The sequence below is a fragment of the Neopelma chrysocephalum genome, unplaced genomic scaffold (assembly GCF_003984885.1).
Source record: "Neopelma chrysocephalum unplaced genomic scaffold, ASM398488v2 Primary Assembly neopelma1_66, whole genome shotgun sequence".
Lineage (NCBI taxonomy): Eukaryota > Metazoa > Chordata > Aves > Passeriformes > Pipridae > Neopelma > Neopelma chrysocephalum.
Window position 1 is genome coordinate 8888106 of NW_020897725.1, and position 27920 is coordinate 8916025.

A 27920-nucleotide genomic window follows, 5' to 3' on the forward strand; every position below is an offset into this window, starting at 1 on the left:
CCCATAAGGGACCCCTGGTGGCCTAGTGGTTAGCGTGCAGGACTTTCACTGCTGCGACCACGGGTTCGATTCCCAGTCCCTCCCGGGCAGATGGAACCCGTTAGCCCTGTGTGGCCATCCATCTATGAGAAGGACACTCTAAACAAACCTACGTCCTGAGGACCTCACTGCCATTGTCCAAGCTTGCTTGGCCCCGGCAGATGAACCTTAGGATTAAAGGGTGGGCTCAGTTCAGCGCAGGCTGTGTCTCACCTAAAAAATCCATTGCGCAGGCTGGAAAGGTAAAAAAAGACCTTTCCCCAAATCTTCGTTCGCGAAGATGGGCCATTATTTATTTATTATGTCACCCCATGATCCCACACGATGGTAGTCGTGTTACTAATTCAGGAGGAAGAAATATAGTTTATTGTTCATAAGGTTACTCACTTCTCTGTCATTTGAGGTACAAAACACTAACGTAATTCTCATTGAACAAGGTTAACGCTTCTTGATCAGGATTTCAGCCACGGGCACTGGTTCTTCTGCCTACTGTAAACTGTAAAGTCTGGGGTAATAGGTACTTACAGATAACAGAAATAAGTATTAGGCAAATGCCAGCTCTGCCTGAAAGTGTGATGGCTAAATGAGAGGGCACAACAGTCTACGTGGGGAAGTTACTTTACTCTAGAGCTCCCTCTGACTTCAACCTGTCACTGTGCTGAACGGAAGGTGAGTGGCAGCGAACAGGAACAGCAGTGGGAGATGGGAGGGCAATAAACACACACTGTCTGCTCCATCAGCCACTCTGCAGGGAACAGCTCACGATGCTGGTGTAGAAGGTCATGTAAGCAGTTGCCAAATGCTAATGGCTAGGAAAAAACCCCATAATTCCGGACTGAAATGTTAGGGGTGGGGAGAGCAGAGGAAAAAGACTGCTGGAAGAGCTTTACAGGATTCCAATTCAAACCTGAGTTTGGTTTGTTTTCTAAACAGGTAGGAAGAAGGGAGAAAGTGGTAGTGATATAAGATAGCATGGAGGAAATAGCTACTTTCTGTAGGAAAATGATTCAAATATTACTTTTTTCATGTCTGCCTGTAGACTATGGTTAAACACTAAGGTTATGAGGACAAACCTGTAATTACTGCACAGGCAAATGAGGAGAGAAGGGACATTTCCCATGCGGTCCCACAAGACATTGCTCCTGCCTACAATGAAGAGGACACTATGATTCATCTTTACTTAATCCACATCATTCCTTTGTATCCTGTTGCATTCCCCATCATTATCTGAGCATACTCATCATGCCCCAGCATCCTGAACAGAAGCAAGGAGGTTGTTGGCCAACAGCTATCCAACTGTTTGAGGTTAGATAGAGCAAATGTACCAGAGCAAATAAAGCAGCAGTGTTATTTTTTAAAACTTTACTTCTGTGGGTAATGTGAAAAACCAGCCTAATTTAGGGAACAGAAAGAGGATTCAGTCAACTTTACTGGAAAGATTTTGTGTTTCTATTACCTGTGTTTACTGGTGGGGATTAACAGCTAAGGAAATATTAAACAAAAGCATCACTTTCCAAACACTGCAACACAGTTTTTCATTGGAAATGTCATACTGGGAAGAAAAAGTATCAAACCTACTAAAAATGTTGACTTTTAAATAGATCTCTTGTCATCCAGATGCAATTAAAAGCTTTATAAATATTTTAAATCTGACCTGTGTAATGTGATGGATTAGAGCACGGTTCTTTTTTTTTTCTCCTTAAATTACATTTAAATTGAACTCTGCACTTCTCTTATAGTTGTGTTTTGTGTTTTGGTGGGGTTTTTTGTTTGTTTTCTTTTGTTGTTGTTGTTGTGGCTGATAATTGATAATTGACACTCTTGGATTTCCCTTCCTCTGTGTCCCTGTCAGCTTTACATGATGACTACACTGAAAGAAATGTCTTCATATCTTCTATTTCAGTAGATAATTATTAGTGGATAATTTGGCTTTGGGTATTCTACCTGTGTCTCAGTGTCATAAATATCCTCATGGGGAAATGGAATACTTTATTTTTTTTTAACAAACATTTCTTTTTCCTTCTACAGGATTGCTTATGCAATAAGGGCTTAGATATACTTCAAGGTCTCACCAATGGGACTTCCTGAGGACTAATCTACCATAAATCAAGTGAAAAAGTCTGTTTTCCAGTGGAGGTTAAAGTGATGATGGAGAAGTGAGCCTCCATGTTTCCTATTCCCCATTATTTTTATTTCTTTTCAGTCAAGTGCACATCATACTGCAGACCTGCTATTGCTGCACTGTAGTAGCATACAAGTCAGTGAAATTATTTGAGTTCTGTGCAACCTCACTCACCCTGTGCCATCAGCTTTCAAGGAACATTCTCCTGTTGCCTTGTCTTTTTAAACTTATAACTTACATCTGGATGTAGACTGAAATAAAAACTAGTGAGATCATGTTGCTGTTGCGGAGCAGCAAGGACACAAACAATATTGACCACTTAGAGGCAAATTTTAAAAAAAGGATGTTTAAAACAAAGAGTTGAAAAATTAGTATTGACTTGAGAAAAGCAAAGCGGCCATCTAGAGGACATCAGACGGATTCTATGACTAAATGAAAGGAAAATATCTATATAGATATAGATGTATTTTTTAATGGAAGTGTCAGTTTATTAACATGCTTAATCACTGTTAGTGACAAAGTAACCTGTCATCTGACAGAAAACTGCTTATACTAGACAGCAAGTAGAACACGGGAAATGGATGTTGCTTTCAGAGGGCAAGTTTGCTCAGTAGACTTATTTTCCAACAGTGAAATGCAGTCATTGCAGCATTATAACACCTGTATCATGACACCATGTATTATGAACTCTAGCTCAATCCCAGCTTCTGAGAACTGAAACAAAATGAAAAAGAAAACCAAAACAAGAAAACAAACAGTGCAAGCCAGAACCTACAGCTTCTCTGCTTCAGTGAACATTTATTACAATTTGAGTTGCAAATAATGCAGCTATCAAGACCCAGCTACCTTATGCTCCAGGCTGGAGTCTTTAAACATCAGTGAAAAAGGCTTGATATGCTCTCTTCTCAATTTATCGCCACTCCGTAAGTCGATGGTGTGCTCTATTCGCTTGTTAATTTCCTCAGGCCCAGACTGGACATGCAAAGCTTGTGCAAGATGGTTTGGAAGCAGATTTATTGAATTTCTTGTTAGGGCAGCCAGAGTCTAGGGGAAAGCACATGCAAACAGAATAAACCTGCTGGTCCCCTTGGGTTAAAAATGCAATGTTTTAGATCATGTTGCATTGCAAACCGTTACAGCATTCCATGCAATTCATTCAATGAAATCTACAGAAGTGTAAAATAATAAGTCTGTTCCACTAAACACATACAGTACATTAAGGGGATTACTTTGATGCCTTCTTTAATACAGACTAGGGGGTTTGCTGCTGCACTGAGCACTAGGGCTATATTCCCCTTTTCAAATATAGCAATTTCAATATTAGAGCATGCATGAGGGGAGCAATTTTAATAAATAGGAATGGAAAATACAGAAAACAAAAGTCAGAAAACAAAAGTCACAAAACAGGATTAATGAGGTTTTTCTTATCTTAGAGTTACTGTATGTGTATAGTTAAGGAACAGATCAGTTAGTCAGGAGTGAAGAAGGTGACATTTCTGATTACTTCAGCATGGGTTTTCAAATAGTATGTTCTTCTTCACTACTGGTATATATCAGCCAATCTAGATCGCAGTTAGGCTATATGATTTAATTTAACTGTAATTCACATTATTATTTTAAATATTGTCTCAAATGCATTATTCCTTTCGTACTTCATTGACTAATCAAAAGGAAAAAAAAATACTTTTGCACAGCTTCGCAAAGGAACTCTAACAGAGATAGTATAAAGGGTGCTTCACCTTCAGCAAAGAGTTAGAGTTTGTTTTCATAAAGAGAATAACTCATTCCTGTTTTCATGACACAAACCACTGTGAAGCAGCTCTTTCTCACTTGAATAGGAAAATAAATTCTACCTCTGTGATACTCCCAAGGGTTAGGAAATGTTAATGAATGGAAAGGATATAAAACTTCATTCATGATAGCATAAGGCATTTCAGAAATAATATGGATAAGAAATACACTTTTGCTTGAGAAAATTTATTCCATAGGTCCTTACTATAAAGACCTTCAGCTGTACCTCCTATTGGGCATTGCTGAAGCAGGAGTTTAGGATATATTGACACTACATAAACCAGTAAAGCAAACTCTTTTGGATCATGCAAATGCTAGAGGGAGATTACCCTTGTTCATATTCAAACTATCCTCTCTAGATACATTTTGATGAATCCTGGAGAATATATTTAAACACAGGAAGGGTCTCAGGTACCCACTGCCAAACCCCAAGTGGCAAGTATCCTTACAGTCCTAAAATCAAGGCCATGGACTTCATAGTCACAGGTACTCATAGATAGTATCTCATATTCCATCTCTTCATCAGTAGCTTAAGACCCCAAAATAAGGCAGAAAAGGGCATCAGGATTTAAATATTCTCTCTGTTTAAGTGAAAAGCAATTTTTCTGTTTGCTTAGTGAAAAAATGACTTAAATTGTGAAGGTTTGGCAAACCACTCTACTCAAATCTTCCCTTCTTCTGTCTAGCAAATCAGTATCATCAACATTTGGAGAAAAAATCAGTACCAAGGAAACTTTTCTCGTACTGAAGTTTCAGATATGCCTGACTCCATATCTTAACCTTGGAGAAAACAATCCATTGAGTCAAATGGATAAATACTACATTATTACACACTAAGACACTACTTTGGTTTAGGTTCTCCTATCTCTTTTAAAATGAGCTAAAAGTTCTTATTAATTTTTAGTGACTGAAATGGCACAAGTGGGCCTGAAGTCACTGTTAAAGGATGAGATCACATCAGATGCTGTTGTGTACATTGATTCCTCAGAATTAGCTCATAGTTCTACTCCACTGGAAACGAGGGTGGAGAAGGTCCCTAATGTTTTAGCTGGGAATTGTGTTTTATTTACATGAGAAAAATAATCTCAGTTCATCCTAGTAAACAACTACATTTTGCTTCAAAATATATTTTAAGATTTGATTGATAGGAAGACTTGTCTTCAGATTGTATGAAGTGTTTTAGAATTCTTGGTAGATGAACATGACATAATATCACTACTATGTCTGTGGTGCCTGTGGTATTACTGCAAAAATAGATTCTGAACTTGCATTTATTTTCAGAAGATAACAAGGAAATTCGTATTTGTGTTTCATGGAGTTTTCTCTTCCTCACACCCATACACCTATTTAAGAAAATTGCTTCCCTGTAATTAGTAATAATAACAATGAAAAAATACCATGCAAATTATTGTCTCAAGAATATGTTCTAAATGCATTTTTTCTCTGTATACCCCTCTTTGCTGTGCATCTTTTAAGACTGTGTCATGTCAACATAAAGAAATATTGGTTGTTCCTATTACCTCTCCTACACTTTTGTGAACAGCTGTATGGAAGATACAGTTGTGAATTCTACAATGGGCTTTTGAAGTTTCCTGATGCTGACAATAACCATTCATCATGCAGGAACAAACACAAGGTTCTATTAGGGAAAAGCCTAGCCAAGCTTGCATCTGAGACCGAAAGAGGACGAATGAAAGCAAACAAATAATAAAACTCCAACAGTAGACATAATTTATAGAGACTTTAAAGTGTCAGCTTAGATTAGATTTTACTTCCTTCCTGCAAAGTTTTCCTGCAACAAATCCAAGCATCCTGCTCTCAACAAGAAGGGAAATTTTTAATCAGTGCCATTTAGAAAACTCTAGGAAGTTTTCATATTTTTTTTTTCATACTGCAAACACCAGGTTTTGGAAGGAAATAAGAAAATACAAGGTCACATCTAAAAAGACAGGATGCAGGTAGGATTTAGTTCAAAAGGAAGACATCTAAATGAAGGTGTCTAGGTGTTCACTGTCTAAACTTCTATTACTGCCAATATACACTGCAGATGCTGTGGTCAGCTGAGATGCTCTGGGGTACCCTGGACAACAGTCAGGAGCCAGGAGATGTGGCACAAGACTTAGGAACACAATGTGCTACTGGTGGGGACCAGCTGGGGTGCTCTGGGGTATGTCGAGTTGCAAAAGGCAGCCACAGTCCAGAAGCTGAATCAAGCTCTTACTCAGCATGTTTCAGCACAGGTATTCAGCACTACCTGAGACATCAGAGTCTCTTACCTGGCCTTCTAACTGGTAGTCCAGATGATTATGGGTCTTTTATAGGCTCCTTTTCATACAGATCATTTTAGGCTGCCTAGAGCACCACGAGTGGTATGAAATCCTTATGTTTAGGAGCTGAGCTGTGTGAGGGATCAACACCTGGGACAGTCAGTAGGGACACAAATTCGGGTCCTTTCTTCACAATGCCACCCTTTTGTTTAGACTTGCCTGCCATTTTGGCAGTCTTTTAGTATAATTTTTGTGAAAACTCTTAAGATTCACTGCAACCACTAGTAAAATATGCTTATAGAAGACATTGTACGTATGGGGTTTTTTGTCCTAATTCACATCATTAAAGGCCCACCAGGTGCCTCCAGCACCACCCACACTGACCATATTATGCTTTCAACTACTCCTTTTGTAAGGCACACAGAAGAAATCCAACTTTATCAACAATTAATTGATTTTAGAGGAGGAGGCCTTCACTCTCTTGACATAAAATAACTTGTGTCCAACTTTCTTATTTTAAGAAAGAAGCCCAGACCCTTGTTTCAATAACAGAAAAATCCATCCATATTGGTCATGTCTGAATTTTAGAGCAGACACTTGCACCCTTGGCTTACCTCACCATTAGCACCAGGACACCTCATCAGGGCACATGGTGCTAAACGTGCTGTGGACAGATGTAGTTTTCGTTAATATCTGTGACTGCCTACATAAAAAGTGGTTATTCTGTTCCTTACTCATATCAACACATCTTCAACGTTCCCTTCTTCAATATCAACACTGACTTAAGCTGCTCATAGAAAATGAGTTTGAGGTAATGAGCATGGATTGGGATGAATCTGAGTTTGGTATGAGAACTCAACAAAGACTTTGCCTTTTCACATGCATCCTGACATAACTACAGCTAAAAGTAATACACATGTAATCAGCGTTGCTCAAAATTTGTTGTAACTTACATGGGGTAAAGAAATAATTTAAATGCTATTGGCAAATATTCAAACGCACAGAAGTGATTCATTGTTGGGTTGCTGCTACTAGGATTCTCAAAGCCTGCTGCTGACAGTGACCTTTAAGCTGCATAATTAATGTTATTAAATGCTTATTCTGTCCAAGACTGACACACCTCTGGAAAAAGCTACTACATCCTAGTATAATTTAAATCTATCATCTGAATTTTGAGCTGAAATACATAATTTATGAGCAGTACTCTCTATTTTCTCAACTGTAAATTGAAAATTACATAACAATTGAATCATACATGGAATAGCAGATTTTTAAAATCTTGTCTCCACCAAAAAGCTTATTGTAAAGCTGTGTTATTAAAAATTACATCTATTTCCAACACGAACCCAAGTTCTTAAAAAACAGTGAGAAACTGCTCTAAAAATGGGTTGTTTATTGCCATGAGACAAAAATATGCTTTAAAACAACTGTTTAGCTATGCTTATTTCAATTATTTTTGTGGCTTTTTTACTAGTATGGTGCAGGAGTTGTTCAATAATTGAATAAAAACACTAGTACTTTATTTCCTTGTCTTTGTTAGCATCAAGGTCATGTTTAGATGAGAAAACGATCAATGAAATGATAGCCTACACCACATAGATTTTTTTGAACTACAGAAATTGGAATATCTTACAGGGAAAGAAGAAGAAATCGAGAAAGATCAGGAGATATTCACGGCAGCATGCACCCATACCTCTATTACCAACGGAAGGAGAATATAGAGACACATCAACAAGATACAGAGAATACTAAAAGGCAGCATACATGCAGATACACAGATGTACAGAACACATATAAAACAGGTGTTTTATATAAACTATGCCATGCTCAATTTCAGTTTGAAGAGACGAAGACACTGCCGTGGGCGGATTGATTGTGAAATTTTATCACTTCTGAGCACATTTGTAAGAAGCAGAAGACAGATGACAAAGCAAGACCTCCACACAACAATGCTTGAGGTTCAACAGGCAGTTCAGACAAGTAGGAATAAGGTTGCGCAGTAGAAGTAAGAATGTGTCATGTCATTACAGGTCTCTCAAAGAAAATGGGAGAAAGCTTCAGCTGGCCTTGCTTCATAAAGACTTATCAATCTTTCAAGTGCAGTGAAAAAGAGTGGAGTCTGAGGGCATTTTGACCTTTTCATCTTTAATTCTTCTAACCAAGCAGACTTCATAAAATGATTTTTATTGGTGTACAAGAATTTCTGGTTGCCAGGGTGCTAGCAATTAGCCATGCAGTGTTTTTGGAAAAGATCTGATCAGGAGCAGTTGCTGTTATCTCATATTTCTCTTGAGCTACACATGACATTAGAGACTAATTCATCTATTAGTGAACCTTAACTATGTCTTAGAGTATGAGGTTTTAATACTTTTTGTGAAAAAAAGTGAAAAACGCACAACCTGTTTTCACAAGATGCTTTTTAAAGGTAGATCTTTTTCTTTCCCTCATATATTAATAATTTATACTATGATTTTTCCTCTGGCAAAACATCTTTTCCCTCATCCCTTTACTTGATAACAGTGCAGTGAAACTATGCAATGAGATATACACTTTGACTAGAATGTCCCAGCTAGTTTAGTAACATTAGCTTTGTTTTTAATTTACTTTTTCATCGACTGGTTCAATTAAAACTAAGCTATGTGATATTTAATTTTAGTCAGAAAAGAAAAACAAACCCAAAACCTCTGGTCCACTGGCATTTCCCCAGTTCGGAACAATTGAATTGCCTTGAAACAATTTGTTTAATCCTCTGCTTTTACAGTACGTGGTAGAATAAAAGTTAAAGATGAATTTGTCTCTTCTGAGGCCTCCATTATTAAAGTGTGCTCAAGCATGCATTCATACTTGATGACATTAAAGGAAGTTTGACTTACGTTTTGTTTTCCCACTATGTTATCAAATGGAAGTTCAGGGCTCCAGGATCCTTCGGTAAACGTAGCTCCACTGTTTCTCCTGTCGGAGGAGCTGACAGCCTCTTTCACAATATCTTCAGGCAAAGTCAATAGACTCTCCTCAGGTTGTTTAATTAAATAAGTCTCAATGTTATGCTTCCTCAAGAATTCATTACGCTCTTTGCCATGCCCTTCTTCAACTTTATAATCCCCATTCAGGCAGTCCAGAGTGGCTTTGGAGATGTGAATTCTCCTGCATAAGTGAAATAAGGAGTAGTAAATACTGATTGTACTCTAGTATACACAGGTAAGAAGGAGTTTTTGAACTCTGTGCAGTGTTTAACATCATGGATAAATAGAAGGGATTCTATTGTATACCATGTTTCCTATGAAGAAAATTAAAATAGTGTATTAAAAACCAGGAACTTCATATGGGGGGAAGTGCTCCGAAGACATGTTCACATCAATAGAATCTCATGAATGGACAAAGTCCTGTCACAGGAAAAAGCCCTTTGACATTCACACTTGACACCTTTACTCACAGTAATTCTTTAAAGGGAGACCTTCCTGAGTAAAATGGTATTCTGAGTAAATGAAAATTGGCACTTCATATGGTGAAAGAAAAATATATGATATACATTAGACCAATCTATGTGAAGCTCTTTAATTTCCTTCTGTTACCTGAGGTAGCTTAGACATTGAAATTAGTGATCTAATTGCACCTGTGGTAAATTAGGGAAATAGGGAAGCTATACAAAGGCAAGTGAGGCAATAATTTCTGTTAAGAGATTAAGCAATGAACTCAAAAAGCTTTGGCAAAAGTGAAGTTGACTTTAAGAGCTCAGATTTTGCAACAACATGGTAGGAATTTGGATGTCTTTCAACTAAATCTGGTGGGGGCTTTCTTATTTCTATTTTTGAGAAATCTTCATACATGTAGGATAAATTGTAGACACCTCTAAAGTACATGAACATGGACAGCCATGCTATACTTCACAATACTGCATCATAAATGCAGTAAGAGTTGCTCATTGGACATTTATCTAACTCAAGCAAATAGTTGCGGTGACCTTTAAACTTGCTCATTCTTTAAACTTTGTGTGCATGGTGCTTTCTGAAACAGACACTTGCATACAGATTCCTAAAATTCAGAGTCATCTAAAATTCTTGATCACTCCTTTATGACACATACTGGGGTGCCATTCTGAGGCACTAGAATTTGGTTTCTCTCCTGTGAAGGAAATGGTGCTAGCATGCCCCTTGGGAACTTCCTTCTGGAACTTAAAGGATGCTATTACAGGGTTAAATTCATATTGATGGAGTAAAAGACTATAGTCTATAAGTGCATGTATGATGTGCACGTATTTTCAGAAATTAAAGCGCTGACTGTCTTTAAGCATTGTGAAGCTGCCAGGAGTGTCAGAATTTGGAACAAATCATGTTTATGTGGAGCATTGAATATCAGTAGCTAGTTAAAAGATCAAAACTTTGTATCCCAACCAATTTTTAACCTGTCTCAGCTTCCTTATTTTTCCCAGGTCTTGTACATCTTTCTCTCTCTGAAATCATGCTGTTATAATGACCACAAAGATAAGTAGTATTTTGTAGTCAAATATCAGTAAAACTACAATAAAACCCACTAAAAATGTTTCTCAGATACAAGCAACTTTTGGCCTGGACTTTAAAGGCAGAGTATAACACCTCTCAGAAAGACAAAACATTTCCTAACTCTTAGAAATCCAAATAGACTAAATTGATTTAAGTAAAGTACTAACATAAAATTAAAGAAAAAACAAAACAAAACAAAACAAAAAAAAAAAAGAAGGAAAGAAAAAGAAAGTGATACATTAGTTGCCAAGGTGACTATCTTTGTGCTTAGTTTCAACTAATATAATTTGGGAGGGTTATATTATACAGCCCTGAAATATGGATTTTTTAATGGAAATGATAACAGCTTTAAACAGAGCGTGGAGATAGGTATTGATGCAATATCCTTAAATGGACCAAATATTAATAAATAGTTGGTAGATTAAAAAAGTATTTTCTGGTTTCACCTTTTTCACTGCTTGCTTAAAAAAACTTAAAATGTGTAACGGACAGACATCTTTCTAATTTTAGATAAATACAGTACAAAGGGAATCTGAGTATTGAAGTCAAAGATTATAGCCTGTCCTACTGTGAAAAACATATCAGGCCCAAAGTGTTAGATGATACCTGTCATCAAAACATCCTGGAAAATTATTTATTAGGTTTTATGTAACTCAATACCATAGATGAATACCTCCAGACACCAGGCAAAGATTATCAGAAGACAGGATCCTGGTAGAAAAATGTCACTGAAATAACACTGTAAGATCTTATATGGTTTCCTTCTCAGGTGTTGTGGACACTATTTTTTTCCTCTCAGAAAAACAGAAATGATTGCTTTTTTTCAGTGCTCATGATTACCTTCTCCCATGGCAGCTGAGCTGCTGGCTTATGCTGCTTCACTCAAGGGCAATCTCTCCCCACATCACCCGTGCCCAGGAGGTCTCAGGGTGACATGAAGCCATTGAGGGAAAGAGCTGAGCCCCTTCTTTCATGCTCCCAGACTCAGTGGAAGGATCTTCCCCATCCTGAGCTGCCTCCCTGGACTATGCCCTCAGGAAAGGGCTGTGGTTCATCTTTGCTCTTGTTTCACACTGTGGGAGCAGGACCGGTCATAACCCCAGGGAAGTGTTTGTGATGAAGCAGCTCTGGGAATGAGAATGACCTTGGTATTATGGTAAGCAGGGGGATTTGAATGCTGGCAGAAGAAAGAAGTAAGGAGAGGCTGAAATGAACTTAAGTGCTCTATTAAATCTGCTCTGTGCACTAGGAAACTCTGATGTAAACCACTATTCTAAGGGACTTTGTGGATTGCTGTCACATACAGGCTTTGTTGTGCTGACACACTGATACCCAGGAGTGGAAATCACTCTGCTCTGATAGACTGAAACACAGCCAGGCATCTTATCTACAGCAAGGTTGTGCATTTTCTGGGTTATTCATTAATAGCCATATGACTTGCACACATTAACAGCAACAGACTATGCTTTTCGCAGGTTCGGATAGTGAAAATTAGATAATTTATCTGCTCATGTTAACAAAGCAGCACCTTAGTCATTCAGGGCTACCAAGTGGGATAAGCAGCAGGCAATGAAATTTTTTTGGGAAATTTTATACACCAGTGGCATATGCAGAGTACAGAAGTTGTTCTCAGAACATGCAGTGTTTCATTTTCTGTTGATTCCAAGAATATATATTAGTATAAAGGTTTACTATATAGAACTGTGGAAGGGGCCTGCATTTGCAAAATATGAAGCAAATTTCCTTCCAACTTCCTGGGAACATGACAGCTCTGACAGATCCTGATGTGTGTGTAGGGAGTAGAGCACATGACTCAGTTTTGATGACTTAAAATCTCTGTCATTCAAGGTGACAGCATCACTGAGACTTTTTCCACATAAAGCTGTTTGCTGCTATTACTTCTAAATTCCATGGCTAAAAATTGAATTGCATAGGTGATATTTTTCTACATCTTTCATCAATGGAAGGTGGAACTGAAAACTAACAGAAGATTTCTGCAATCACTACTGTTGCTTCAGATTTAGGATTTGCACGTTCCAAACTGGTGTGATATATAGACCATCTCAGGCAGAAATACATTCAACTTCCAGGTGAATCAGCTGCATCAGACACTCAGACACAGGAAAACCAGGCAGCTCAATGGAAAACCATACATTTTCACATACAGACAAGTTGAGAAAAACGTCTCAAAACATCTACTAAAGCATCAAATTATTTAAAAGACTACTTAGAGAGCCTGCTGGTCAGAACAACTTGTTATTAGCATATTGACCCATGAACACATAATTCTTCACACACTTTCTGAATTATGAGATGAAAGAAATTATAGCCTTGTGCCTCATAATAGCATTTAAATGCAAAGGATGAAGAATGAATCCTGGAAAACCTCATGGTCAACACTTAACTGGGAAATTTGGGCTGCCTCTGAGTATTATATGGGCTGAAAACAAAAATTGATCTTTTTAAGGAAATCAGGGTTGGCAAAGAAAAATAAATATTTTTGTCCTGTCTTTCCAAATGCCTCTGCAAGCTGACAATTTCTACCTTTTTTGATTATAGGTCATAGTTGATGAAATAATGTAAGACAGTTAATCTATTGGCAAGGTTAACAGTGTAATGTGTTGGCAATGTTTTCTGACTGAGGGAAATACATGTTGTCTTACCCAGGAATTCCACCTGACTCGAGTTTGTTTGCGATATCCACGTCCCATGACCAGACATCAAACTGCCACTTCCGCAGGCCCAGCACTCCACACAGAACCGATCCCGAGTGTATCCCTATTCTCATGTCAATGTCGTGCTTCGTTCTTGACCTTACATATCTGTTTAGCAAAACACAAAAGGAAAGAAAAAAGACCATATGAGAGTATATGCCACAGTTTTCCATATCTTTTAGAAAAGAGCACAATGTAAAATGATGTCAATTTGTTGTAAAGTGCAGCCTAGCCTGTAAAATGAAGAGATAACTTTCTAGGTAGCAAAGTACAGGTAGTGATAAAATGGCTCTAAAAGCCAGTTTATCATTAAGCACTTAATTGCATGCATGGCTCAGTGGCACACTTATTATCCTGGTCAGATAGAAAGAGAAAGATAGGAACAGAAAAAGATGTCTGAGTGAAAGTATTTTGTTGGACTTATTGACTCCTTTAGCTTGGAATTATAAAAGACAGGAACAGTCAGGAACAGTACGAAAACTATTTTCATCAAACCTGTGTATGTTTTTATTGTCTACTATGGTTTTTTAATTATTTTAAAATTTTCAAAAATGTTATTTTATTGATTGGAATTTTCCTGGGTTATTTTTTGTGCAAAGTTTAATTATTTTCAGTAGATTTGACCAGAATACCGTTTGTGAGTTTAAAATCAGTTTCTTCCATTCTGTGTGATGGCAAAGACCATTTCACCTCTCAAAAGTAAACACACATGGGCATATTTGTTAACAGTCTCAGAAGAGGGACTTTGTCACAGCACTGTTTTCAACTAATATGTCTGTTGATTATAAAGGGAATGTTACTGTGTTAAAATAGTTATCTTCCTCTTCTGATATGAGATCACAGATATTGTACACAGCCACAGGCACTTTAATTGGTGTCTTAGACCCAGGAATAATTCTTCCAAATCAATATTGAGATATATCAGCACATCATAGTGCTGTCTACTCTTTTATATGGTTCCGAATCATGGGTCATCTACCGCCACCACCTGCGTCTCCTAGAACACTTCCATCAACGCTGCCTCCGCACAATCCTGAACATCCACTGGCCAGATTATGTGACCAATACATCTGTTCTAGAACAGGCAGCAATCACAAGTATTGAGGCCATGCTACTGAGAACGCAGCTGCGATGGGCAGGGCATGTCTCCAGGATGAAGGACCACCGCCTCCCTAAGATCCTGCTCTATGGTGAACTTGCCACCGGCTGCCGCAAGAGAGGAGCCCCAAAGAAAAGACACAAGGACTCCCTGAAGCAACAACTCAGCCTCGGGCATATTGTTCATCATAACTAGTCTACTCTGGCCTCCAATCGGGAGGCCTGGAGACAGACCATTTATAACGCTGCTGATGCTTTTGAGAAAGCACGCAGGATCACTCTTGAGGAGAAAAGACAACGCAGAAAGAATCGAGCCTTGCAGAATATACCATCCAAGGAGTCTTTCTGCTGTGCCTTTTGCAACCGGACATGTCTTTCTCGTATTGGCCTTTTTAGCCACCAACGCGCTTGCAAGAAACGTGGGTAGAGCCCTTCCCAAATCTTCATTCGCGAAGCCTAGCCATGAATGAAGTGACAGACACCATCAGGTTAATGTTTGGGCTCGACAACAATGGTTGGGCTCTTTGGAGTCAGCCTCTTCTCCCAGGGAACTAGCAAAGGGGAAATGGCCTCAAGATGTGCCAGGGAAGGTTCAGGTTGGATACTGGGAAAAAATTCTTCCCTGAAAGAGGGTTCAGCATTGGAACAAGCTTCTCAGGGAAGTGGTGGAATAACCATCCCTGGAAGTGTTCAAAGAATGAGTAGGCATTTTGTAATAGGGTTTAGTGTGCATGGTGGTATTGGGTTGAAGGTTGGACTTGATGATCCTGGAGGTCTTTTCCAACCATAGTGATTCTGTGATTCTGTCACCTTGGGAAGTTCACAACTAAAATAATTGAGCTGTATCCACTGGGATGACAAAAACACCACTTTTCCAATTCTGTCTGTGTGACAATAATTATTTGCACCAGAAATAGTGTTAGAGCTCGTGTTCATTAATGTTTGAATAGTGTGCTGAGGATAATAAAATCATGCTGCTACTGTTGCTCTACAAACAAAGCTGCTGTTTCTCTGTAGAGACTCTCAGTTCTGTGGTCACTGAAGTCAACAGAAACACAGCAAGATCACACCACAGAGCAGACAAAGAATAAATAGCTCTATTTCACAACTCTGAAGCTAACTGCCACTGCCTCAGATGCCTCAGTCATGACCTTGATAGATTTTCTCTAGAGGAGAAAAGGGTAAATTGCTTACTGCATTCAATATTTGGCCTTTCATTGTTACAATGGAGCATCAGTTCAGTTTGTAAGGGGAAAAAAGAAAAAAGAAAGAAGAGTTCTAAAATGGAGAGAAACTAGTTGTATAAAATTTTGAAGAATTGAAAATAAGAAATTAATCTTTATTTCCCTTTCCTGAATATTATGAAAACTTGGAGAAAGTTCCAGTGCATTTGTTTGCCTACAACAAGATCCATTCATTTTATCACGAAGTCCACATATTTCAGACATCTAAAAGAAGATTTTAAAAAGTTGACCATAAAATAATAAAAAAGAAGCTTTGAGATGGAATTTATCTGTGTTCTGATACTTCGAGTTTATGATTTTCATTTACAAATTTCTTTATTGCTTTGCAAGCTAGAGGGCTTGAAATATCAAAATCAAACAAATGAACACCTGTCTCTGGAAGATGGGATGTGGAACAACTCCTCCACACTGAAACACTTTAAGTGTTGTAAGAACAGCTAAGAGAAGTGAGACCATGGTTATTTGTAATCTGTTTCGAAGAATTTTTATATTGTACAAAAATACCTAAACTAACACTCATAACTGTCAGAGGAATTATCACACAACTCCCTACATGATTATTTCCCCAGCCTGCCTTTTTCTTTTGTTCAGATTAAGATAATTATTTCTTGGTTTATGTCTGATTTCCTTATCTTGAAATAAAAGCTAACCGTATCTATAGGAATAATTGAGCAAGAAGTTTTTAATTGAAAAATACAGTCAATAAGAGGACCTCACGTTTGATAAAATGTTTTAATAGCATATATTTATGTAATCTTTCTCTACATATATATAGACACACACTCTATTTTATCAATTTATGTTTTAAGTAATATAGCATTTAATTGCCAATAAACATTAGTATTTAACATTGGACAAATACTAGCACTGGGCAATCATCAGTGATATGGAATTTAGCAAGTCCAAATGCCTGATGGAGTAACACTGGGCATGAATGTAAACTGGGAGAGCAGTGACTGGAGATCAGCCCTGCAGAAAGGGATCTGGGCAGCAGCTCAACAGGAGCCAGCAGTGTGCCCTGGCAGCCCAGAGGGCAAACCCCATCCTCGGGTGCATCAAACACAGCACGACCAGCTGGACAAAAGAGAGGATTATCCCACTGTGTTCAGTGTTGGTGTGGCCTCACCTGGAGCCCTCTGTGCAGTGCTGAGACCCACCTGTTAAGAAGGATGTGAGGGCCCTTGAATGCAACCCAAGTAGCACAACAAAGCTGGTCACAGGGCTGGCAGGCACATCCTGTGAGGAGCACCTGGGGGCTCTGGGCTTCTCTAGTTTGGAGAACAGGACCCTGAGGGGGGACCTTATCACTCTCTGCAGCTTTCTGAGGAGGGGAAGGGGAGAGGAAGGTGCTGAATGTTTCTCCCTAGAATCCAGTGATAAAATACATCGGAATGGTCCAAAGCTGCATCAGTGGAGGTTCAGCCTGGACATCAGGAAACATTTCTTTACCAAGATGGTGGTCAAGCTGTGAAATAGGCTTAGAGAGGTGTTAATGCCCCAGGCCTATCAGTGTTTAAGAGGCATCAATCAAGGTCCTGTCCCCCTTGCCTTATCTGTTGTCTTCCACAGTTTCACAGCAACTCTTTCTGTGTGCTGCTCAGGTGATATTAGATCTCAGCTCTTCATCAGCTGACTGTGGATTTGGCTCCCTGCCTGCAGTCTTTGGCTGAGGGACATTCTGTTTCTCTGCTGCAGTGCTGGTGAGGCTGCAGGGCCCTGTGTTTGGATCCTCCTCTGACTCGTCCTGCACAGCAATGTGCTCTCATGTTGATAGATGGGAAACTAATTGCATGCAGGGACCTGCCTGAATGGAGCCAAAGGCAGTCTGAGATATATTTAAAAAGCCTTGTCCAGGATTGAGCCAAAGCACAAGTCTGATCTAGTATGGCTCATATTACTTTATTATTTGCAATGTAAGAAAGAGCAGAGCTGTTGAAAAACTGTTTGTGGAAACAACAGTTAACCTTTTGTTGTAAGGTATTAAACTGAATAAAGAATAAGTGGTTGTAGTTTAAATGTGATGGGATTGATTAATATGTAAAGAGACACAGAATTATAAGTATTCTTTTTCTTTAAAATTCAGACTGGTATGGGGTAAAACAGATTTCTGAATTATGTAAAGAAGGGGACTTCATCATGGTCAGATCCAACTCCCTAACAGCCAGACTACCACCTAGTTTAGGAGGTCTCATTTGTATATAACTATAGGAAAAAAGCACTTAAAACCTTTGAGACAATAAAGCTTGGATCACCTTCATCAGTAGTGGTAGCTTTAATTGATTCAGAAAAAGCTTCTCATAAATAATAGCATGTACTAGATACTGAAAAAATGAACAGAGTTCATTTTGCATAAGCTCAGGTGTTCCACATCTTTTAGTTCTCTCTCTTAAATTTATTCAACTGTCAATGAAACTTCTAATTAAAAAAAATGTATTTGTTTCAACTACTTTACAGCTCTCTGCAAATACTTTGACAAAGTGCATGCATGAAGATGCATTATTGATGATCTATAAAGCAGTCCTGTTTAGCTCATAAGTGGTTTGACATCTTATCCAGGATGAGGTAATCGTAACTGATGCTATTCATGACATTCATCTAATTTTAGTCCAGAAACTGATAAAAAAAGTAATTGATTTTAATTGGATCTTGGTATTTCCTTCTGGTCATCATTCTTTGATAGGTATTTGATTTTTGTGCTGTTAATCAGAGATTTTTCTAATGTAGAAGGTGAGTCAAAAGCCAGAAATCTGCTTTTCAGCCTTTTCTGTAGCTGTCAAAAATCTGAATGCCCTGGAATTCACACTTTGCAAGTTCAGAAAATGACACTCTGGCTGTGTTTGTTCTGACCAGTTTAACTGTGCAAGGTTCTGTCTATGCTTCGAGATACTTAAATCAGCCCCAGAATGTTTCTTTCCTGGTCAACAAGCTCTCTCACAACCTGTTTCCAGATTCAACACTTTGCACGTGATGAAGACCATTTCCAGTAGATAGTTTGGATGCAATTGCCTGGTTTTGGAAGCAAAAAGATTTCGGAAAAATGGAGCTGGCCAGTCTGTTCCACTTTTTCTTAGTGACAGCAAATGCTACCTGGGGATGTTTAATTTACCCATCAAGTCATAGTTGCTATTATCCTCATGCAGATGTAATAGGAAGGTCTATGTATTCTGCTTGAAGTAAATAAGGGTCTTAGCTGACCCTGCTTTGAGCAGAAGGGTGAACTCCTGATGCCCTCTCCAAACTGAACTGTCCTATGATCATAAGGTTCAGTTACATCGAGAACTTTTTGGTTTGACTCAACAGAATTGTGGAATTTTCCTAAATGAACTAAAATGCTTTTTGGTGCTGACATGAGAGGGTAGTAGGTGAACTGAGTTAAATAACCTTCTCAGTAGGACTCTGGGAACTTTGTCATGCTTGTGAAGGAGATATCCATTATTTTAAAAAAACTACATAACAGGATACACTAAACTACTAAACGCTTTAAAGAATACAGCTCAGGTAATATGATTTATGGGATGTAACACTTTGTAGGGGAACTTCAGACAGGTTGAATTTACAATTTAAGGGCGATACTATCCCAAGAAGCCATTTTAAAATAGCTCCAGGGTGAGTTTAACTTGGAATTAAAGCTGGAATCCAGTGTCAGCAGAAACTACTATCTAGAGAAGTTTCATATCATCAGACTTATCACTAATATAACTGACTTGCTCTGAGTTCAGACAGATGCTATAGCAACATGGGCAGACCGCTGCATTCCTGTTTCTTATGTCAGTCTGCTCTGAGAGGCAGGAAAATAGTATATTACAAGGGACCACACCCAGTATTATTAGAATTCTTCTTTTTCATTTGAAAACTATGTTATAAAAATATATATACTTCTATACTATTTTAGGAATATAGCTTTGATGGTATTTGGTGGCACATTCAAAGGAAAGAGGTCCCAGAAGTACATAAACCTATTCATCTCTACCTGGTTCAGTTCATATAGACATCCAACAGAAAAAACAGGGAAAGACAAACTGTCCTGATGCTTTTTTCATGCAGTCAGTGGCTGAAACAGACACGTGGAGGTGACAATATGACCAAGTCTGGTGTGAAACCAATTCGCTCTGAGAACTGTCTGAAAAGTGCAGGCTGAACTTGTGAATATCTTGCAATGTCCCTTTCCACCACCACACAGAAATGAAGGTAAGCATTAGGTTTTGGTTTTGTGAAGGCTTATTCTCTCTTCTGGTAATGAGACTTGGTTGTGTCATGGCAGAGCCTTGTGCATTATAGAAGAAATAATCTGTGGAAGGAATCCAGAACTGGATCAATTATATCATTATATAATTATATAATTAAATAATGATTTACTAATAATGAAATATGAAAACAATTGCTGGCTATTTTACTGCCTGAGTAACTCTTTTAACAATTATTGATTACTTCATGATTTTTGTTAATACCCAACAGATGAAGTTAAAAGCAGTTTTTTCATGCTAAGGGGCAGGAAACCTGCAGGTCAGTCAGTAAGATCATCTGAAATAACTGTGGTGTCTTGAGGTATTTTTGGTTGTGGGTTTTGGTTTGATTTTTTTTCTAGTTTTCCTTTATTTTCCTCTCTCATGAATTAATCTTAATATTAGTAGTTAATTACAGACTTTTAATGAAGACAAGCTGTTATCTAATTTCTGGAGTTTAGCTTATATTGCATGCTGGGAGTATTTATTCTGTCATAATAATTACTCTTTGAGCTGGTATTTTAGTAGGAAATAATCCAACAAATGAAACCACTCAGGACTCCTTGGTTTACCAATCAAATATACCAGCAGAAAGGTTTGTTTGAATTTCCACTGTTATAGGTATTGTGCGATTTCCCTTTTTATACCATGAGGACGAGTCCTTGAGGAGTTGAGCCTCACAAAACATACCTCCCTCCTCTCGTCCCAGTCACAGAGATTTTAAGAATAAGGACATTTGAGAAGGTGGTGTTATCTCTGACTCCCACTTAGCTTGGGGGATAACTGTGAAAATGAAACATTATCATCTGATGACTAAACATTCCACCAGTATCTCATTTCTATCAGCTGTCAGTACAGACAGGCATTAATACAATAAAATTAAACACAAGGAGAGTTGTGCTGCATGTGAAAAAGTATTAGAACCAGCTAAATAAATGAACCCCTCATGAAGAGCTTATTCTTTTTTTTTTAATTTGCATTTCCAGTTGAAGCTAATGAGAATTTAGAGGACGTTGGGTTTTGCAAGACAGATGGAGTTAGGAATTTTGCTCATGCTCAAATATGATGGAGCAAAGCTGCCTTACTTTGGAGTAAATATCAGACTTCATGGAACCCTTCCATGGTTGAAAGTTGTCTTTCAATTGTTCTCAACCGTTAAGGGAGCAAAGTACAAGAAGACAGCTTAGAATAACAATAATAGCTTTTCTTTTATAAGATTTTTAACAAGGCACAGTGATGCAAAAAAATCATTACAGAGAAAATCATGACCTTTCTTGGATTATTCTGTTGAGTTCTGAACAGTTCCTTTCATTTTCAAAGAGGGAAGTGGAGCTACAAGACTCAAGTCTAGATCCTCAATATATGAGCATAAAATCAAGATATAGACTCAAATCAAGATGTAGACTCTCAATTAACAATAAAATTAACAATTTAGATGTATGGATGTGAGCTGAATGAAAACACTCAGAAGTCCCTTGTGAGGCAACCTGTCCATGTAGATTTATTTTATATGTTGTGTAATGAATGGATTTGACATTCTTGTTCTAATCCCTTTGACCATGAAGTCATCAAGGAGACTGGAAGGAATATTTGGCAATGATACCCTGAGACCATAGGTTTTTTTGGGCACTGCTTCACCAGAAGTGTTAGTACTGATCACTACAGTGTTACCAACTATCTGTTGTCAGTGGAGAGAAACTTTTGTCTGTATAAGTCAATGTAGCTGTTGAATCTGAAGGATCGTTTCTCATATCTTGAATCATCTCTCTATTATTTTAGACATACAAAATATTTATTTTGTAAAAGTTCAGATGAAGATAAAAAATGTTATAATCATCAAAATGTCATTTCCAGTAGGTTTCAAATACGATAAAATTCCATAGAGATAAATATCATAAAAGCTCAGTTTTCTAAAGAGGATTTTTTTCATCTTAACTATGAAAGACATTTACTTCTGTAATTCTAAATAATAGATTGTAGATAATTCTAAATTCTCTCGGAAATGTGGACTTAAGTATTTCTAATATTCCATGGCGGGATTGGTCCTCCCTGTGAACTATACACATTAGGATCAGTAACATAAGACTCCTATACTCTGAACAGAAAAGCCTGGGAAAAGAATCATGCTCATTGAATAGACAGAAATTCAGATATTGGGATTGTCAAACAAATTGGAGGAGATCTGAACTGAATTAGTCTGGGATGGACAACCCAAGTCCCAATGGACTTCAGTTTCATGGCTCCGACTGACTACAGCTGTTATTTAGGATACTACTAAAAATAGAGCGTTATTTCTACTGGATTACTGCCTTCGAGACCCAATTCATGAAAGGGCACAGGGTGTTATAGACTTCACTGCACATGTGTAAAGAGATTCAGAGAAATTTAATGTCTTAGAAGGAAAAGGACTTACAATGGATTGGTTGCAGGTGGTATTACCAAGCAAATACAAAAGATTTGATATGTGTCTCCAAGAAATTTTAACAATGCCAGCACATTTTTTCTCATCACTGTGTTCTCTAATTCATTTCACTTTCACTGTGGGGATTCCAGGAGCAAAATATTGATTACTTTGTGCAATATTTAGCCTGCGATAATTGAATCTAGCCTTCTTAGATATCATTGTTGCATAACCATTATTCAGTTAGATTTTCCATTAATTAATTTTTGTAAAATTCTTTCTCTATTAAGAGCTCAGTAATGTAGCTGTACTATGCATTAACTGTCTGTTGTATGTCATAAGACAGACTCAGATTAAAGGGGCGAAGTGGTCTGGAAAAGAAGCAGATAAAGACATTGGACAGCAAAATACCCACAGAAAGAAGAGAATACTTGTGTTAGGCTACAATGTTTTATAAAAACCTGCAAATGAAAAATTATTTGGATATGAGAAACTCAAGAACTTTGACATGTTATACCAATAAAAAATTACAAGGATTGAAAAGATGGAGAAAACCTTTCTTGGAGCATTAGATATCAGCCACTGTCATGGTACCTCACTGGAAAAGCTCTACACATGGACTACTGAAACATGGTTATTATTAAGTATAATTGCATCAAAATACAATAATCTATCAGCAACATAATTGTATTTACATGATGAGAACACATCCCTTAATTAAAACACTTCCAGTGCTTGTGGATTTAAGCACCAACCTAATTTAACAGGTAAAATTTGCTCATCTGGCAAATCTCAGTGCTTATGAGTCTGTCTATGAGTTACTTTCCAGGCTAAAGGATAGCCACAGCTGTCTATTTTGTTTTTATATTGTTGTTTAATTTTATTAAAGGGATTATAGGAAGCAATTCCTCCTCCTCAAACTCCTCTTGATAAAGACAACAGTACAAAATGAGAACTGTCAAGAACTGTGAAACCTCTCACTTGCAATGCACACACAGCTATTGTGTTACATCTCTAAAGCAGCCCAGGCTAATAAAACAATTCAGTAACTGTTCCCAGGCACTACATGGATCAAAAAAGTCCTGCCCTTTTCACAGTGACAATGCTGAGGTTTCCGATCCAACATAAGAAGTACTTGTCTAATAACAGCATTCTCAGGGAAGAAGTTCAGGACACTAGCAGAAACAATGAATCGGGAAGAACGGGAAAAAAAAGCATTACCTGATAGTTTTGATCATGCTGAGCCCCATTTCAACACAGCAGTGTGCATGGTCCTGGCGAGGTTCTGGTAGCCCTGACACACAGTAGTAACAGTCCCCCAGAATCTTTATTCTGAGACAATGATGTTCCTAAGCATAAATGCATGAAAGAGATAGAAAATATTTGTGGTTATTTTTTTTATAATTTTGATGTGAATATAAAAGTGGTAGAAAAATTACTGTATAAAAGTAAAACAAAACCAAAACAAAATAAAACAAACAAACAATCCCCCCAAAAAACCCAACAACAACAACAAAAAAAAGACAAAAACCCCCAAAACCAACCAACCAAAAAAACCCCAACTTGTTTCTGTATGTTTCCTGTTTGTAATTAATACAAGTGTGATTTATATAATTTTTGAAATAAAGTATCTTTCCATTTTCAGCACAAAATATATAGTGCTTTTTCTTCTATGCTAATCCAAGTTGCCCTTGCTGATAAGGAGAAAAGTTTCATCAGAGCTAGGTGGAAGCTAGGCCAAGGATTCACAAACACCAGCTGAGATAATGAATAACCCATTTTAGACTATATTCCTCCAGGGCATCTTTTCTGCCCCCTGTTTACACTAGAAATAAATGAAAAACCTCTTTCCTCCCACTGATAATCCCTGCCTAGCTAATGTTTCCACTGTCACACTCAAGCATCCCCAACAGCTATAGGAGCTTATCAAGTATCTGCATGTCAAGGATCTCCAAAAAGGTGTCTTGCAATAGGCTCATGCTGTGGAGAAAGGATGTTTCTTTGGCGTCCAACTAGAGACATCCTTTACCCTAGGAGCAAATTGTGAATTTAATTTCTAAAACAGCAAAATTTGGCCTATGGTATGTGTTTCAGCTTTTCTCTTCTCTCTGGCAACCTGTGGTGGAGATTGCAGTAATCAAAGGAGTGGGGATACATTAAGCACACTGGTAAAGAAAATTTTAAGTAGGATATAGGAGCACATGTGAATGCTGGCTCTGCCCCAGGAATTGAGTATTGTCCAAATGAATGGGACTACAGGCCCCATTCAAAGTTTTCCCGTTCTAGGGAGAATGAAGCTTTGTAGTCAACCTCAGACAAGTCTTTAGCAAACCTGGAGTGGCACAGGGAACCTACATACTTGTACCCAAAGCTTTTTCCAAAGTCAGCTGAAGCCTTAAGCATTCCAGTGAGAGTAAAGTCTTCTCTGGGCACAGGGCCAAAGAAAGCTGATTCACCCTGAAATCTCCTTAAACCATCAGTAGGAGCTGACTGTGTTTGAAGCTTTGGTTAAGTCTCCAGCTAATACCAATGCTGTCTTGCAGAGTGCAATGCTCTGCTATCCAAGTTTCACACAAAATTCCAGACTGAATTCAGGCTTCTAATTCATATGTAGCTCTCCTTTTTCCTTGTCCCCTTCTCTTCAGCCCGTCTGCAGACCCACACAAGTGAACACTGGGCATTTTTCATATGGCTGCAACTGAAACTGTACATCCTAAAATCCACCAAAACAATAGGGTTTTTTGCACATTTCCTCCTCAATGGAAAAAAAAAAATAAAATAGAGAGTTTCACCTTTTTTTTTTTTTTGCTATAGACTGAAATTATGAAACATAAAAGTTAATTGACAAGTGGATAGGGCTCAATGGCATAAATCAGTGCATGTCAAACTGTTAATGGGCTTCCTTAAGCTTCAGTTTGTGTTCCCTGGTTAGCCAAAATGCAAAGAGATAAAGATATTATAAACCACAGATTCTAAAGTTCTTTGGCTTTTCTAATAGTGTCATTCAAGTGGTTTATATTCTAAGTGATTCTTGCTTTTACATATACAAAGTAAAAGGATCATTTAAAACATCGTATTGGTTTGACTGAGGTGGAATAAAGTAAAAAGCAGCACTTTCATTCTATTCAGTCACTGCATATACACTACAAATAATATCTTCATAGTAGAATAGAGGATAAAAAAGGGAAAACCAGTCAATTTCTAGGAAAGAAAGAAAGAATGGAAGAAAGGAAGGAAGGAAGAAAGATATATCTCAAGTATTATCATATTTTAGTTTTTTAATTACATTTTTGCATGCAACGTTTATCATGCACTTGTAGAACCTGCTTATCTGAGGATGTGGGAAGCATCTATTAAGTGAGAATCTAATTCAGCACAGTTAAAAGACATAGTCTACAACAGAAAAAAACCCCTCAGTTGTTTGGTTCTTAATGCCTCGCCTAAACTGACTGAGGTGTTGATCCCAGTAAAGACAGGTGAAACTTCTGTCACCTTGCTGCATGTCTGAAATTCAGAACAAAGTAGACCATTCCAGAGATGTGCTTTTTACAAGAATAAGAATCTGAAGGCACGACAAGACCTGCTTATTAGGCTCTGCTGTATGCAAGCGCAAGTGCGTGTGTGTGACACCGGAGATCTGTTCAGCTGCACATGACTGTTTGTTTTTTCTTGTCATGATATGTCACCTCACTCATTTGCCAGAGCTCAGGAAGTTGTCTATGGAGTGAGATATCCAAACGGAGATGACTGTATGTAGGTGTCCATATGCCAGCCAGCAGTCAAGCTTTCCACCACCGTCAGAGGAGAGCCAGGCAGTGCAGTCAGGGGAGCCTGGGGAGCGATTCAGCTCACTGCTAAAGCAGTTGTCTGGGCTTCAGTTCAGTTGTCTGTTCCTAAGCTTGCAGTGTATCGGTGAGACACTTGAGTATGTGAAACACCCACACAGGACTAACAAACATGACATAAGATTTACATCCTTCTGGACCAGTGCAGGAGTCGGGTAAGGTGTGTCTGTTAACACAAGAAGCCACAAGGAGCTTTTAAATGATTGTCTTCTTTTTTCCTCTTAGTCAAATTATTGTGACACTTAAATATGAACTGTGTTATGGTCTGACTAAATTGCTCTCGTGCTTTTTATTCTTCCCTTATTATTCCCATTATAGTTGTTTAAGAAGTAAACTCTGGACTTTTTATCACTGCAAATATTTCATCTAGAGAAAGATAATTCAAAAATTGACAGGAAGGACAGGGGGATAATGGTATCTGCCTTTGGCAGAGGACTTCATAGTCTCCTGAGATTCCCTCAAATAACTCAGTAGTCTAATCACATCTACAATTTAGACTGGAGGCTTAGTTGGAGTGGTTGTATTAATGCATTAAGGTTAGATTCATGGCTAATGTGGGTAGCCATCCTGTAGTTTTAAGTAAGAGACTGAGTTTTGTAAGGGCCTACCCACTTTTCAGGGGTATAAAATGATAATAGTAGAAATCAAGATTTTTGGCATGCTGTAGAGCTCAAACCCACTTCCTAAAATCATCTCACTGCATTGGTATCTTAGAGTGTAAAGTTGATATTAAATGAAAATTAATGAAAAATCCAAACGTATGAAGAAACTGTAAAGTGAGTAAATTGTATAAATAAGAGAAAATGGGCCCACAGGAACATTGATACAGGTAATATTTTTCAATACTGCATTAAAACACTATTGTGAGGTTATAATCATTTTCTCTTTAATTTATTCTATTCCCGTTTCCCTTTTCATAAGCAATTCCAGACGCTGTCCTTGGGCATGTAAATGACAGCTGATATTATACAGACATTCACATGAGTATCCATCAGCCTCACACCCCTTCCCATACTTATTCATTAATAGCAATTACTGAAGGTATCAATTAAATTCTCAGCTTGTCACAAATAGGAGCTCTTTCCCCCCCTTATTTGCAGCTTTTCATTTGCTGCAAGTGAAAGATTAAGGGGCCTGATTCTGCCAAGATTAATTCCAATCAGAATTTTTGCCTGGGGAATATTGAGCAGACTCAAACACTCAACTATTTTTAATAATATTTCTATATTAATTCAGTGGCAATTGATAAGAAATCTTTTTCCAATTCACCGTAATCCAGAGCAAAAGAAAATATGCATATTTTTCATAAATAATTATCTTGTATGTGGTGAATGATTTATGTTTGAGCTTATTAAATACACCCCTAGTGACTGGAAAGGAAGCCAAGTAAATAGGCATGAGGTGGAGCTGCAGAAATGAGTTGCTCAAATATCGAGTTACTGAAAGACACAGTCAGAGACTTCATTAATATTTCTTGTTTCCTTGGGCTAAATTTCTGACAAGGGGAAAAAAGTTATTGTGTTTTATAAGTTATGCCACTTTTTAAATTCTGTCCGTGGTGAATTAATCACTTCACTTACTTTTGAAGGGAACCCTATAGGCTAGTGAACAACCCACAGAAAAGACCAATTTTCTTGCAATTTTTATAATTTTAAGCTAAATATTTAGAACACTGTA

The 27920-nt window shown here is 37.8% G+C and overlaps 1 protein-coding gene across 2 annotated transcripts in view; it reads right to left on the reverse strand.

The window, feature by feature from the left end:
- The window catches only part of ADCY8 (adenylate cyclase 8), a 126250-nt gene that overhangs the window by 37636 nt on the left and 60694 nt on the right, over positions 1 to 27920 (reverse strand). The window contains exons 5-8 of one of the 2 annotated variants that reach the window (XM_027684444.1): positions 23620 to 23747; positions 13382 to 13540; positions 9093 to 9363; positions 3008 to 3205 (exon numbers count right to left, since the gene is read on the reverse strand). In XM_027684444.1, the coding sequence (XP_027540245.1) occupies positions 3008 to 3205; positions 9093 to 9363; positions 13382 to 13540; positions 23620 to 23747 (756 nt within the window). The remainder of the gene's footprint in view (positions 1 to 3007; positions 3206 to 9092; positions 9364 to 13381; positions 13541 to 23619; positions 23748 to 27920) is intronic. The other variant, XM_027684445.1, reaches the window with a different exon arrangement.